This window comes from Heptranchias perlo, chromosome 41 (genome assembly GCF_035084215.1).
Source record: "Heptranchias perlo isolate sHepPer1 chromosome 41, sHepPer1.hap1, whole genome shotgun sequence".
In the NCBI taxonomy this organism is placed as follows: Eukaryota; Metazoa; Chordata; class Chondrichthyes; order Hexanchiformes; family Hexanchidae; genus Heptranchias; species Heptranchias perlo.
The window spans coordinates 9264977-9279686 of NC_090365.1; the positions used below are offsets into that span (position 1 = coordinate 9264977).

Sequence of the window (14710 nt, forward strand, 5' to 3'; positions counted from 1 at the left end):
GATGGAGGTGTAGAGGGACCGGGCGTCCCGGTGAGGGATGGAGGTGTAGAGGCCCGTCAGAAGAGTTGCGAAGGTAGGCGGGTAGGGACAGTACAAGTGGGGTTAAAATGGAGTCAAGAGAAGGAAGTAAGTTTGGTGGGACTGTCCTGTCGATGGCCACCAGAGGGCAGCGACAACCTTTGGGTATTTTCAGTCCTAGGACAGGAAATGAACACGTGAGTGAGAGCCTTTATTCGGCTTTGGTTGTTGGCAGCGAGACTGTGTGGCAGTATGAGATGTGCTCTCTGTCGGTGCTGATGGTTGAACGATGAACACACAGAATCGGTCGACTTTGGATATTTCAACAAAGAACCCACAAGATGATTTTGAGATCATACAGAGAGTTGGCGGAGGGACGTATGGGGAGGTGTACAAGGTAAGAAAGAGCAAGACTGCAAGGCACCTGTCGGAGCTACTCTCTGACTGAGGAAGTCTGCAGGACACATCGTGGCTTATTACAGAAAGATCTGTGCTGCGTTAACTCAGCGATAAAGTAAACGACCTCTAGACACATTTTGATAATTACTGCATCTTAACTCCTTGAAATCTTACGTACTCTTTCTCTTCACTGATTTTAACCCTTCGGTTAGATTATTTTTTTTCTATTTCGATATTCCCGGTCTGACCACTCTTGTCTGATGCCCGTATCCTAACTCGCACTAAGTCCCGTTCTCCCATCACACCCTGTGCTCGCTGACCTACATTGGCTCCCGTTCTGGCAAAGCCTCGATTTTAAAATTCTCATCCTCGTGTTCAAATCCCTCCGTGGCCTCGCCCCTCCTTATCTCTGTAACCTCCTCCAGCCCCTACAACCCTCTGAGATCTCTGCCCTCCTCCAATTCTGGCCTCTTGCGCATCCCTGATTTTAATCGCTCCATCATTGGCGGCCGTGCCTTCAGCTGCCTAGGCCCTAAGCTCTGGAATTCCCTCCCTAAACCCCTCCTCCTTTAAGATGCTTCTTAAATCCTTACTCTTCGACCAAACTTTTGGTCACCTGTCCTAATATCGCCTTATGTGGCTCTGTATAAGTCTTTGTCTGATTTCGCTCCTGTGAAGCGCCTTGGGATGTTTTGCTATGTTACAAGTCCTGCATAAATGCAAGTTTTGTTGAAACCGCCTTCAGATAAGCCCAAGGAAGTTTATTATTTAAGTTGGGGAGTTTATCCGATCAGGAATTCTCACTGGCTGAGCCATTGGGATAAACTGTTCCTAAATCTCAGGATTTAAGTGGGGAAATATTCGGAGCCCAGCTCCTGTGAAGGCTGTTACAGTTGAACAGCTCGCTCAGGCAGTCTGAAATTCCTCGGTGTAGTGGGATGAACCGAAAGAGACTCATTCACCGCAGAGATCACTCCCTCCGATCGACAATCTCGCTGCGTGGGAGTGAATGAGGGAAAAATGATTTGACAAAACCGCCATCTCAGGGAAACCCAATTGAAGAGGAGAAAAGTTTGGGGACAATTTGGCGTGCCGGTGCGGCTCGGCGTGCCGGTGAGGCTCGGCGTGCCGGTGAGGCCTGCAATCCCTCACAAACCAGTCCGCCTGGTCCAGAACCTCTCAAAATAGAATGCAGAACGTGAGCTGGTGTATTTGGTATTGGGGGTGGGGCGTGGGTGGTGAGGTGGAGAGCAGAGCAGGTCGGTGAACCAAATAGATTTTTAGTATTTGCTACAGAAATTAATCTATCAGTGACTCCTTCACTTCCTCATTTGGTGAAGGAAGTTAAGAGTCAGGTGCAGGGCGGGCGCAGACTATTAGTGACCTGCATGCAGAGAGTCCCAGTGCCATCATGCCAGGTGCTGCCTGTTTAAACTGCCTGGTTCCGCTGTAGGACCTGTTTTGCTCATATTATCGCCAATTCCACGGCACCAATGGTTTTACGTTGGGGGTTGTGGGTCATGACGCGGCCTTCGGCCCCGGGGCGGGGGCTCCTCCGAGACCACGGAGGGTCCGCATAATGTCCAGCGATGGGTCTTTAGCGTCACTGTGCTGTGTGGGTGGGCTCGGCCCAGGTGAGCTGCTGTTCTCTCCCTCCTACCCTGGGGTTTGTACATAATATCAGGCCCACCTCCTACTGTCAATGCTTCTTCAAACTCTCCCTAAACCACTTCACCTCACACTGCCTTACTTCCATCTTTCAAAAGAAAGACTTGCATTTATATAGCGTCTTTCACGACCCTCTGAGTGTCCCAAAGCGCTTGTCCAGCTAATGAAGTATTTTTGAAGTGTCGTCACTGTTGTAATGTCGGAAACACGGCGGCCAATTTGCGCACAGCAAGATCCCACAAACAGTAATGTGAGAATGACCAGATAATCTGTTTTTAGTGATGTTGGTTGAGGGATAAATATTGGCCCCAGGACACCAGGGAGAACTCCCCTGCTCTTTGAAATAGTGCCATGAGATCTTTTACATCCACCTGAGGGCAGATGGGGCTTCGGTTTAACATCTCACCTGAAAGACGGCACCTCTGACAGTGCAGCCCTCCCTCAGTACTGCACTGGGAGTGCCAGCCTAGATTATGCACTCATGTCTCTGGAGCGAGACTCGAACCCATGACCTTCTGACTCAGAGGAACATAAGAACAGGAGTAGGTCATTTAGCTCCTCGAGCCTATTTCGCCATTCACTGAGATCATGGCTGATCTGTGAGCTAACTCCCTAGCCTGACCTTCGCCCCATATCCCTTAATATCTTTGGTTAACAAAAATCTATAAATCTCAGATTTAAAATTAACAATTGAACTAGCATTAACTGCCATTTGCAGAAGAGAGTTCCAAACTTCTATCACCCTTTGCGTGTAGAAGTGTTTCCTAACTTCACTCCTGAAAGTCCTGGCTCTAATTTTTAGGCTATGTCCCCTGGTCCTAGATTCCCCAACCAGCAGAAATAGTTTCTCTCTATCTCCCCTATCAGTTCCCCTTAATATCTTGATAACTTCCATCAAATCACCTCTTAATCTTCTAAATTCCAGGGAATACAACCCAAGTTTGTGTCATCTCTCCTCGCAATTTAACCCTTGGAGTCCAGGTATCATTCCAGTAAATCTACACTGCACTCCCTCCAAGGCCAATATATCCTTCCTAAGGTGCGGTGCCCAGAACGAGAGGCAGTCACCTGGAAAACACACGTACCCTCAGGAATAGTGCTGGGAAAGATAGTGAGCGATGCTTGTCTCATCTGCTCCTCCACAGCCAAACCGTCCCTCCGAGGGGTTGCCAAAGTCTCCAGGAGTTGAAGATTAATCTCCCAAACACTGCTGCGAGCAACGCCCGGGAGAAAAATCATAGGGGGCTTAAAAAAATGGTGTTTTTTATTCATTTTCTTTGAAAACTTTGGCTTATTAGCTATAATAATATTTAGGTATGGGGCAGAAAAGGGTGTTTGACTGAATGTCAAGAATCAACTAATCAGGGAATGAAGAGTGTTTATTTCCCACTGGATGGACATGTTGGGTGACCAATAGCGGGGTGGTTGGTGGCAGGTGGTCATGTGATGAAACCTCCAGGAATACGTCCAACCCAGAGTTGGCAACCCTACTCCCTCCTGGAAACGCACGCGGTCCCGAGGATTCACGGTAGCGGCTGGTCTCCGAGAGACGAGAACCAGGAAAACAAAACACATTTTCCTTTCACACCGGTTTTAAAAAAAAATCTTTTGGCTCAAATTATTTGACCCAAGGAAGGATATACTTGCCTTAGAGGCGGTGCAATGAAGGTTCACTTGATTGATTCCTGGGATGAGAGGGGAGACATTGAGTAGAATGGGCCTATACTCTCTGGAGTTTAGAAGAATGAGAGGGCTTGATAGGGTAGATGCTGAGAGGCTGTTTCCCCTGGTTGGAGAGTCTAGAACTAGGGGGGCATAGTCTCAGGATAAGGGGTCGGCCATTCAAGACTGAGATGAGGAAAAATTTCTTCACTCAGAGGGTTGTGAATGTTTGGAATTCTCTACGCAGAGGGCTGTGGATGCTCAGTCGTTGGGTATATTCAAGACTGAGATCGATAGATTTTTGGACACTAAGGGAATCAAGGGATATGGGGATAGGACAGGAAAGAGGAGTTGAGGTAGAAGATCAGCCATAATTTTATTGAATGGCGGAGCAGCCTCGAGGGACGTAATGGCCTACTCCTGCTCCTATTTCTTATGTTCTTATGTTCTCCTGTTCCTGCGTAACAGGCTGCAGGGGCTGAATGGCCGATACCTGTTCCTATGTGAGAGGCTGGAGGGGCTGAAGGGCCTTCCCCTGCTCCTGTGTAACAGGCTCAAGGGGCTGAATGGCCTCCTCCTGCTCCAGTGTAACAGGCTTGAGGGGCTGAATGGCCTTCTCCTGCTCCTGTGTAACAGGCTCGAGGGGCTGAATGGCCTCCTCCTGCTCCTGTGTAACAGGCTCGAGGGGCTGAATGGCCTCCTGCTCCTGTGTAACAGGCTCGAGGGGCTGAATGGCCTCCTCCTGCTCCTGTGTAACAAGCTCGAGGGGCTGAATGGCCTCCTCCTGCTCCTGTGTAACAAGCTCGAGGGGCTGAATGGCCTTCTCCTGCTCCTGTGTAACAGGCTCGAGGGGCTGAATGGCCTCTTATGGATCCTGTGGTATCAAAACGTCCGTACAAACTCCTAAAAACGGTCGACTCTAACCACTATTGACGTTTCCCCTCCCTGCTGCTGCTGCTGCAGAAACATGAGATCTGCACAAAAACACAAGTATTTCCTTTCCCTGGTCTCACTAGCCCGCTCTGTAACACCACCCGCAACCCTGTCAAAAGTTGCAGATCATTCCGGTAAGCCCTGCTGAGGCTTCTCTTCAGACGCATGCAGATGTTCAGTGAGAATTTTCTGCAAGGCTCTGAGCTATCTCATTGTTAAAATCACGGCAGGTCTTTGGCGATAAACAGTGTTGTGAAAGGGTTTAAATAAACATCGAGTTGCATCGAAACTACGGTGCAGAAACAGGCCATTCGGCCCAACTGGTCCGTGCCGGCCTTTATGCTTCACATGAGCCTCCTCCCTCCCTACCTCATCTAACCCTATCAGCATATCCTTCTATTCCTTTCTCCCTCATGTGTTTATCCAGCTTCCCCTTAAATGTATCTATGTTATTCACCTCAACTACTCCTTGTGGTAGCGAGTTCCACATTCTCCCCACTCTTTGGGTAAAGAAGTTTCTCCTGAACTCCCTATTGGATTTATTAGCGACTATCTTATATTTATGACCTCAGACCTCTCGTTTTGGATTCCCCCACAAGTGGAAATATCTTCTCTACGTCTACCCTATCAAACCCTTTCATTATCTTAAAGACCTCTATCAGGTCACCCCTCAGCCTTCTCTTTTCTAGAGAAAAGAGGCCCAGCCTGTTCAGCCTCTCAGTTCTGGTATCATCCTTGTGAATCTTTTTTGCACCTTCGCCAATGCCTCTATATCCTGTTTATAATATGGAGACCAGAACTGTGCACAGTGCTCCAAGTGTGGTCTAGCCAAGGTTCTATACAACTTCAACATAACTTCTTTGCTTTTCAATTCTATCCCTCTAGAAATGAACCTCAGTGCTCGATTTGCCTTTTTAATGGCCTTATTAACCTGCGTCGCTGCTTTCAGTGATTTGCTCCTCTATTCCATTTAGACTCTTATTATCCAAGCAGTGTGTGGCCTCCTTATTCTTCCTACCAAAATGCACCACCTCAAACTTTATCTATATTGAAATTCAAACACAAATATTCTCCTCGCAACCCCCCCCCACCACTCCATTGCTCTGCTGAAGGTTCCGACTCTGGCTGGGGTACAGTTCCAGGGGTACTTGAGCTGCTGGGATACAGTTCCAGCGTACTGACTCCTGCTGGGGTACAGTTCCAGGGTGTTGACTTCTGCTGGGATACAGTTCCAGCGTGTTGAGTCCTGCTGGGGTACAGTTCCAGGGGTGTTGACTCCTGCTCGGGTATAGTTCCAGTGTGCTGACTCCTGCTGGGGTACAGTTCCAGGGGTGTTGACTCCTGCTCGGGTATAGTTCCAGGGGTGTTGACTCCTGCTGGGGTACAGTTCCAGGGGTGTTGACTCCTGCTGGGATACAGTTCCAGTGTGCTGACTCCTGCTGGGGTACAGTTCCAGGGGTGTTGACTCCTGCTGGGGTACAGTTCCGGGGGCACTGACTCTCTCTGAGTACAGTTCCAGGGGCACTGACTCTGGAATATACTTCTAGGGACACCGATTTTCTCAGGGGTACAGTTCCGGGGGCACTCACTCTCTCTGGGTACAGTTCCGGGGGCACTCACTCTCTCTGAGTACAGTTCCAGGGGCACTGACTCTGGAATATACTTCTAGGGACACCGATTTTCTCAGGGGTACAGTTCCGGGGGCACTCACTCTCTCTGGGTACAGTTCCGGGGGCACTCACTCTCTCTGGGTACAGTTCCGGGTGCACTGATTCTGGAGTACAGTTCCGGGGGCACTGACTCTCTCTGGAGTATAGTTCCAGGGACACTGATTTTCTCAGGAGTACAGTTCCGGGGGCACTGGCTCCTGCTAGGGTACAGTTCCAGGAGCTCTGCCTGATGCTGGGATACTGAGGGAGTGCTGCACTGTCGGAGGTGCCGTCTTTCAGATGAGACGTCAAACTGAAGCCCTGTCTGCCCTCTCAGGTGGACATACAAGATCCCATGGCACTATTTCAAAGAAACAGGGAGTTCTCCCAGTGTCCTGGCCAATATCCCTAAGAAACAGATCATCTGGTCATTATCTCGTTGCTGTTGTGGGATCTTGCTGTGCGCAAATTGGCTGCCTCGTTTCCTACATTACAACAGTGACTATGCTTCAAGAGTACTTTATTGGCTAGAAAGCATTTTGGGACATCTCGAGGTCGTGAAAGGCGCTATATAAATGCAAACTCTTTCTTTGGAAGTGGCATATGTGAGGCTTTTACTAGTTATAATGGAATTTGCGACAGCTTTTCCAAATTTGATTCGCGATGGCGGGGGAGGTGGGGGCAGTGACTGGTGGAGTTCCGCAGAGAGGGATCGGCTCAGGGTCAATCTGCTCTGAAATGAAACAGAGGAGGGGCACTTTGTACTGTAATATTCTAAAATTTGCGGACAGCAACAAACTATGTGGCCGGGCCATGAATATAAGAGAGGTTGTCCTAGTTCCAAGGGATCTCCACCGATTCCAAGGATGGGCCAAGAAACGGCAGATAAATGCTTTACTTTAGTTACGTTGGGGTCGAATTTCTGCAGCGGTTTCTCCCGATTGTCCGGCTTAACTTTGGTGGAAGATCGGCAGAAACACGCCATAGAATTACAGAGAAATTACAACACAGAGAGACAGGCCGTTCGGCCCCTCCAGTCCATGTCGGCATTTATCCTCCAAACGAGCAGTATCCTAATCCCATGTTCCCATGTCTCTTTATCCCTCTTTCCTTCAACAACCTCTCCAACCTATTCTTAAATGTTGACATGGTCTCTGCTTCAATCACTAACTCATTCCATCGCCCTCAATCCCTTGTGCAAAAAATGTTTCTCCTGCTCTCTGTCCTAAATCCCAAACTGTTAATCTTATATCTATTTCCCTTACATCTTACATTTTTGTTCGGCAAGGGTATTAAGAGTTACGGAACCAAGGCGGGTAGATGGAGTTAAGATACAGATCGGCCATGATCTATTTGAATGGCGGAACAGGCTCGAGGGGCTGAATGGCCTCTTCCTGTTCCTATGTTCCCTTGTTATAGACTGAATACAGGTCTGATTCTAGCTACTCTGTCCCATCCCTTCATAATTTTAATATCTCAGCAATATCTCAGAGTTATTGCCTCATTTGCTGCCCCAGGAAGCTGTGGAAGCTACATCATTGAATAAATTTAAAACAGAAATAGACAGTTTCCTAGAAGTAAAGGGAATTAGGGGTTACGGGGAGCGGGCAGGAAATTGGACATGAATTTAGATTTGAGGTTGGGATCAGATCAGCCATGATCTTATTAAATGGCGGAGCAGGCTCGAGGGGCCGATTGGCCTACTCCTGCTCCTATTTCTTATGTTCTTATTATCCTACAATGGAGCCCAAAAGTACTCCAACTGTGTTCATACTAAGGGTTTACTGCGATTCACCATTACATCTCGTCTATTATATTCTTTGCCTCTTGTCAAGTAATGCATTGGTTCATGTCCAAATCCAACATAGCAACTTAAAGGGGGTTCGTGGAAGGGGAAAGCTGGAGCATTGTTGGAAGCTGAAAACCACACAAAAAAAATACTTGTTTTAAACAGGGCTTCCTGAAACGAAAGGGAAACTGAACACTCAGATCCAGGAAATTATTCCCTAGTGGGTTCTGAAGATGATGCAGCCTGTTCACTCCCAGGATCCTAGTAGCTCTCATCCCAGAGAGGGAGTGACACTCAAAGGTCAGCGCACTCTTTGAAGCCTGATGATCTGAGAGTTTCGCACTTGATCCGCTGCACTCTGTCGATGTGAATTCAATCATAGTTCTTGTCTCTCTCTACTTTATCTCTCTACTGGTGGTCACTGCACTTTTGAACGTTCTTAGCTTGTTCCTCTTGGGCTGTAAATATCCCATCCAACCCACTCTCCCTTCCTCCTGCACCCTCACTGTGTTGACATTGAAACCCATTGCCTCATCTCCTACTCAAACTCATTCTCTCCCAGGACATCAAAACTGTGGGACTCTTCCATAAGAACACAGGAACAGGAGGAGGCCATTCAGCCCCTCAAGCTGTTCCGCCATTCAATTAGATCATGGCTGTATCTCAACTCCATTTACCTGCCTTGGTTCCATATCCCTTATACTCTTACCTGACAAACATCTATCAATCTCAGTTTTCAAATTTTCAATTGACGCCCCCGAGGCTCAATGGCTTTTAGGGGGAGAGTGACGAACCGGATTCTTTTACCCTTAGTCTGGTTCAGCAAAAACTGAGTCGAATACACCTTTAAAGTTCAACACAATTTTATTAGCTGCAGCAGCTGACCTATTCTACAGAATCGATTTCAACTCTGATAGAGTCTTATCAATCTCATAGAACAGGCAAAGTTACATGCGAAGATCCATACAGTTACACATTTTCAGACAGGGGAGGGACATGATTATCAAAGGGTTAACACCAATCATAAACTGAGTCTGGTCAAGCCAGGCTGAGTGACATAATGGCCGACCACTCACATGTATTGTGTATGCCAAGGGAAAGGGAGGCTTCCTTATCTCTGGCTTGGCATGTTTTTCGGCCTTGCCTGAAAAGGGAGATCCATTCATTAATGCAGCTGTACAACACCCCTACACCAGAATTCAGCTTTATCTTATCTCTTCACTTGATTAACACAAGGCATGCTTATACATAAAGGAAATTAATAACGTAAACAGGTGGTCAAAGAAGAAGCTCATTGTTTCTAATTCTAGCTAGCAAAATGGGCTACTTATATTAACCCTTAGTTCACCACACTGCTACTTGCAATGGAGGTATCTCACTGAACTACTGAAAGCTTATATGCATTTTCATTAGAGGGGGCACCCTTAGACAGTCTCAAGAGGGTTCCAGATTTCTACTAACCTTTGTGTGAAAAATTGCTTCATGAACGGCCTAGCTCTAATATTAAGGTGATGTCCTCTTGTTCTGGACTCCCCCAGGGTAAATTCAACTCAGTACCATTTAAGGAGTTTTTTTGGGATGCCCATTCATGGAAGGGTGCGCGATATTTACGACTAGGGGACAAAGTCGTAAAGATTGAAGAGAGTTTCTGTAGTCAGGTGTTACCAGAATTGAACCTCTGTGAAAACTCCCTGACACACCCTGTACTAACCCCACTTGAAAGTTCTCTGAATGGGAAATCCCCACGCAGATTGGCTGGTTCTGTAATGGAGTGGACGGATATGAGGTGTTGTGATATCACCGAGTGACTGAAAACCCCTGAGTGATATCAGTTAGTTGGTGGATACAGCCCCCTACAGACCTTCTTTCCAACCCCATCAAGTAACTTCCCTGCACCGTAAAAAGTTCCCCCCTCACCTCCCTGTAGCAGCACCCCCACCCCGCCCATCCAGTGACCCCATGAATTGCACTCGTCTCAGTGTGGCACGAGTGCGAGGGAGGTGAGTTACTGAGAGTGCGAGGGAGGTGAGTTACTGAGAGTGCGAGGGAGGTGAGTTACTGAGAGTGCGAGGGAGTGAGGTACAGAGAGAGGTGAATTACTGAGAAGGTGAGTATGTGGAGTTGAGGGATACAGTGAGTAGGTGGGATTGGGGGATACGGTGAGAAGGTGGGTCGGTGGGATTGGGGGATACGGTGAGAAGGTGGGTAGGTGGGATTGGGGGATACGGTGAGAAGGTGGGTAGGTGGGATTGAGGGATACGGTGAGAAGGTGGGTAGGTGGGATTGGGGGATACGGTGAGAAGGTGGGTAGGTGGGGTTGGGGGATACGGTGAGAAGGTGGGTCGGTGGGATTGGGGGATGCGGTGAGGAGGTGGGTCGGTGGGATTGGGGGATACGGTGAGGAGGTGGGTCGGTGGGATTAGGGGATACGGTGAGGAGGTGGGTCGGTGGGATTGAGAGATAAGGTGAGATGCGCAGCGGTGATTTCAGGCTTGATGGGCCTTTCTTGCTCTTGAAAATATTTACGATCCTCCGCTGCTTGGCTTTTTCCTGTGACTCCATGTCGTGTACACACTGCTCAACAGTGACGGGTTTACAGGGAGATTAACCGTCCCACAACATCCAGCCTCCCCGGCACTGATGGGTTGCTCCCAGGTGCTGCTCTGTGCCGTTTTCTCTGCGATTCACACTCGGTCAATCACTGCGTTGTTTGCCTGATCGGAAATGCTGCTGAATGTGCAGCATGTGCCTCCCCGGCTCGACACTCAGGCCCTGCATTTACAGGAAGTGCTATTTGCATAAGCCCAATAGAGGGGATTGCGTGAGGCTGGTAGGCCCAAAGCACAGCCTATCTGATCAGCAGCAATCTTTATTCTAAAACCTACTCGTTACCTCATCAAAATCAGAATGCCCTTTCCACAGGCCTTCTAGTGCACTGCCACCTTAAGTCAGGTGGGATGCAACTTAAGGCCCAGGAATTAGGGATAGGCCCGATATTCCAGAGCCCAGAGTCTGCCTTATGTTTCACCAGGGGGGCCTGTTAAGGTCGCCAACCTCTTTGGCTCCAGCCTGGGATGAACTGGTACAACGACAACCACCTGCATTTATATAGCGCCTTGAACGTAGTAAAACGTCCCAAGGCGCTTCACAGGAGCGATTATCAAACAAAATCTGACACTGATATTAGGGCAGGTGACCAAAAACTTGGTCAAAGAGGTAGGTTTTAAGGAGCGTCTTAAAGGAGGAGAGGGAGGTGGAGAGGGAGGGAATTTCAGAGCTTAGGGCCCAGGTAGCTGAAGGCACGGCCGCCAATGGTGGAGCGAAGGAAGTGGGAGATGCGCAAGAGGCCGGAATTGGAGGAACGCCGAGCTCTCGGAGGGTTGTAGGGCCTGGAGGAGGTCGCAGAGATTGGGAGGGGGCGAGGCCATGGAGGGATTTGAACACAAGGATGAGAATGTTAAAATTGAGGCGTTCCCGGACTGGGAGCCAATGTAGGTCAGCGAGCACAGGGGTGACGGGCGAACTGGGCTTGGTGCGAGTTAGGATACGGGGCAGCAGAGTTTTGGATGAGCTCAAGTTTATGGAGGGTGGAAGATGGGAGGCCGGCCAGGAGAGCATTGGAATAGTCAAGTCTAGAGGTAACAAAGGTATGGATGAGGGTTTCAGCAACAGATGATACATGAGATGATAGGAAGCGAAATGGCTGCTAGCTGGCTGGATGAAATTCTTTCTTTCCTGAGGTAACAGTGCAGCTCATTGAATTTTGGTCGAGCTCTATCATCTGGCTCCTATGTTAAGGTATCTTGCACTCACTGAGGTTGCTGACCGTGACCTCCACGTAACCTTTTGTTGTCAACAATACTGGTTCCTATTATGGGCTAATCGAGTCATGTATAACTTCCTGTTTTCTTGTTTGTTGTTATAATGGAAGGTTGTTGAGGTAAGGGAGTTGTCAGCCACTGTTCCACTGCCCTCAGGCTGCTTTGCGTGGGCTGATGTCTAAGACTCAGTTGGGGGGGCTGGATTGGAAACAATTGGCCAACACCTACAGAGGGGCGACGTCTGCTTGTTGTCACATCCCTCCCCAATAGGCCAACAGGTTAACACTTGCTGCCGACACCTGTCATCAGCATTTTTAAAATTGATTTTTGTCCCTTTTCGTGCAATGTTGTCTCCAGACGGACGGACTCTCCAGACGGACGCAGTCTCCCAGACGGACGGAGTCTCCAGACGGATGCAGTCCCCAGACTGGCTCACTCTCCAGTCCAGCTCAGTCTCCAGGGTGGTCCAGTCTCCGGGGTGGTCCAGTCCACAGGGTGGTCCAGTCTCCAGTCCGGCTCAGACTCCAGGGTGGTCCAGTCTCCAGGGTGGTCCAGTCTCCAGTCCGGCTCAGACTCCAGGGTGGTCCAGTCTCCAGTCCGGCCCGGTCTCCAGTCCGGCTCAGTCTCCAGTCCGGCCCGGTCTCCAGGGTGGTCCAGTCCCCTATTCAAGGCTGCCATGAAATGTCCAAGACCACTCCCAAGCTTCACCTTCTAACCACTTGCTTCATTTGAGCTTTCTGTGTCCTCTCGAGATCACCAATTTTTCTCGGCCTCATCTGTTTATTGGTGCAAGCTGCGGGCACCGGTCGGGGGTGGGGGAGGGGGTGGGGGGAGAGGGAGTGAATCCAGCAGCCGAGGTCTTCAGGTCAGTCTGGGATGCAGGGGGCGGGCGGGGGTGGGGGTCCCAGGAGGGGTCGGTTTTAATATGAGGCCAGTAGGAACACTCCAGCTCCTGGGCCGAAGGGATCTCCTAGATTTGTTGCGATCGTCTCAGGGGGACGGAGAGGAATTTTCCATATTTTCTGCCCCCTAATTGGCCTGGATTTTAATCAAGATTACATGGCTTGTGGGACAGGGTGGGGAGTGTCCGTATCGTGATTTTGTGGGGCAGGCTGGTAAGAAAATAAAAACTATAAAACTTCCCGTTTAGTTGGCAGCCGCCAGCAGTCTCTTTAAGGTTTGCTGGTTGACTGTTGCGTTCCTCAGAAAACTCGCTCTCAAAACGCACAGCGCCTGGTGCACGCTACGGGCAGTCGCCAACAAAGTTTACGATCCAGGTTAGATCCTAACGCCAGTTCCAAGCGGGTACCCCGGACAATTATAGGACGCCCGATTTTACCCCTGATAAACGGACGCTGTGCAATCGAATTTCGAGGCCAATGTGTCCAACCAGCACAGTCAAAACAAGTCAGAGGAGACAGTAATCAAACTGTACAGTGCTCTGGTCAGACTGCATCTTGAGTACTTTATCCAACTCTGAAAGAAAGACATGTATTTTATACAATGACTTTCACTACCTCAGTACATTTTGTATCTGTCTTCAGAGTAGAAGACACAAAAAGCATACCAGAAATAGTGGAGAACCAAGGGTCTAATGAGAGTGAGGAACTTAAAGCAATTAATATTTGTAAAGTAAAAGTACTGGAGAAATTAATGGGACTAAAAGCAGACAAATCCCCTGGACCTGATGACCTACATCCGAGGGTTCTAAAAGAGGTGGCTGCAGAGATAGTGGATGTATTGGTTGTGATCTTCCAGAATTCCCTAGATTCTAGAACGGTCCCAGTGGATTGGAAGGTAGCAAATGTACCCCCGCTATTCAAGAAAGGAGGGAGGGAGAAAACAGGGAACCACAGGCCAGTTAGCCTGATATCAGTCAATCGGGAAAATGCTGGAATCCATTATTAAGGAAGTGGTAACAGGGCACTTAGAAAATCATAATATGATTAGGCAGAGTCAACATGGTTTTATGAAAGGGAAATCGTGTTTGACAAATTTATTAGAGTTTTTTGAGGATGTAACTAGCAGGTTAGATAAAGGGGAACCAGTGGATGTAGTGTATTTGAATTTTCAAAAGGCATTTGATAAGGTGCCACATAAAAGGTTGTTACACAAGATAAGGGCTCATGGGGTTGGGGGTAATATATTAACATGGATAGAGAATTGGTTAATGGACAGAACACAGACAGTAGGGATAAACGGGTTATTTTCAGGTTGGCGGGCTGTAACTAGTGGGGTGCCACAATGATCAGTGCTTGGGCCTCAGCTATTTACAATCTACATTAATGACTTACTTGAAGGGACCGAGTGTAATGTATCCAAGTTTGCTGACGATACAAAGTTAAGTGGGAAAGTAAGCTGTGAGGAGGACACAAAGAGTCCGCAAAGGGATATAGACAGGTTAAGTGAGTGGCAAAAAGGTGGCAGATGGAATATAATGTGGGGAAATGTGAGATCATTCACTTTGGTAGGAAGAATAGAGAAACAGAATTTTTTTAAACGGTGAGAAACTATTAAATGTTGGTGTTCAGAGAGATTTGGGTGTCCTTGTACATGAAACACAAAAAGTTAGCATGCAGGTACAGCAAGCAATTAGGAAGGCAAATGATATGCTGGCCTTTATTGCAAGGGGGTTGGAGTACAAGAGTAAGGAAGTCTTGCTGAAATTGTACAAGCACACATCTGGAGTACTGTGTACAGTTTTGGTCTCCTTGCCTAAGGAAGGATATACTTGCCTTAGAGGGGTTGCATCGAAGGTTCATTAGATTGAT

The 14710-nt window shown here is 48.4% G+C and overlaps 1 protein-coding gene across 2 annotated transcripts in view; it reads left to right on the forward strand.

Annotated features, from left to right (window-relative positions):
- The first annotated feature begins 248 nt into the window (after positions 1-248).
- The window catches only part of LOC137306035 (mitogen-activated protein kinase kinase kinase kinase 5-like), a 104857-nt gene continuing 90395 nt past the window's right edge, over positions 249-14710 (forward strand). For both annotated transcript variants that reach the window (XM_067975059.1, XM_067975060.1), the window contains exon 1: positions 249-415. In XM_067975059.1, coding sequence (XP_067831160.1) covers positions 308-415 — 108 coding nt within the window. In that variant the 5' untranslated portion in view covers positions 249-307. The remainder of the gene's footprint in view (positions 416-14710) is intronic.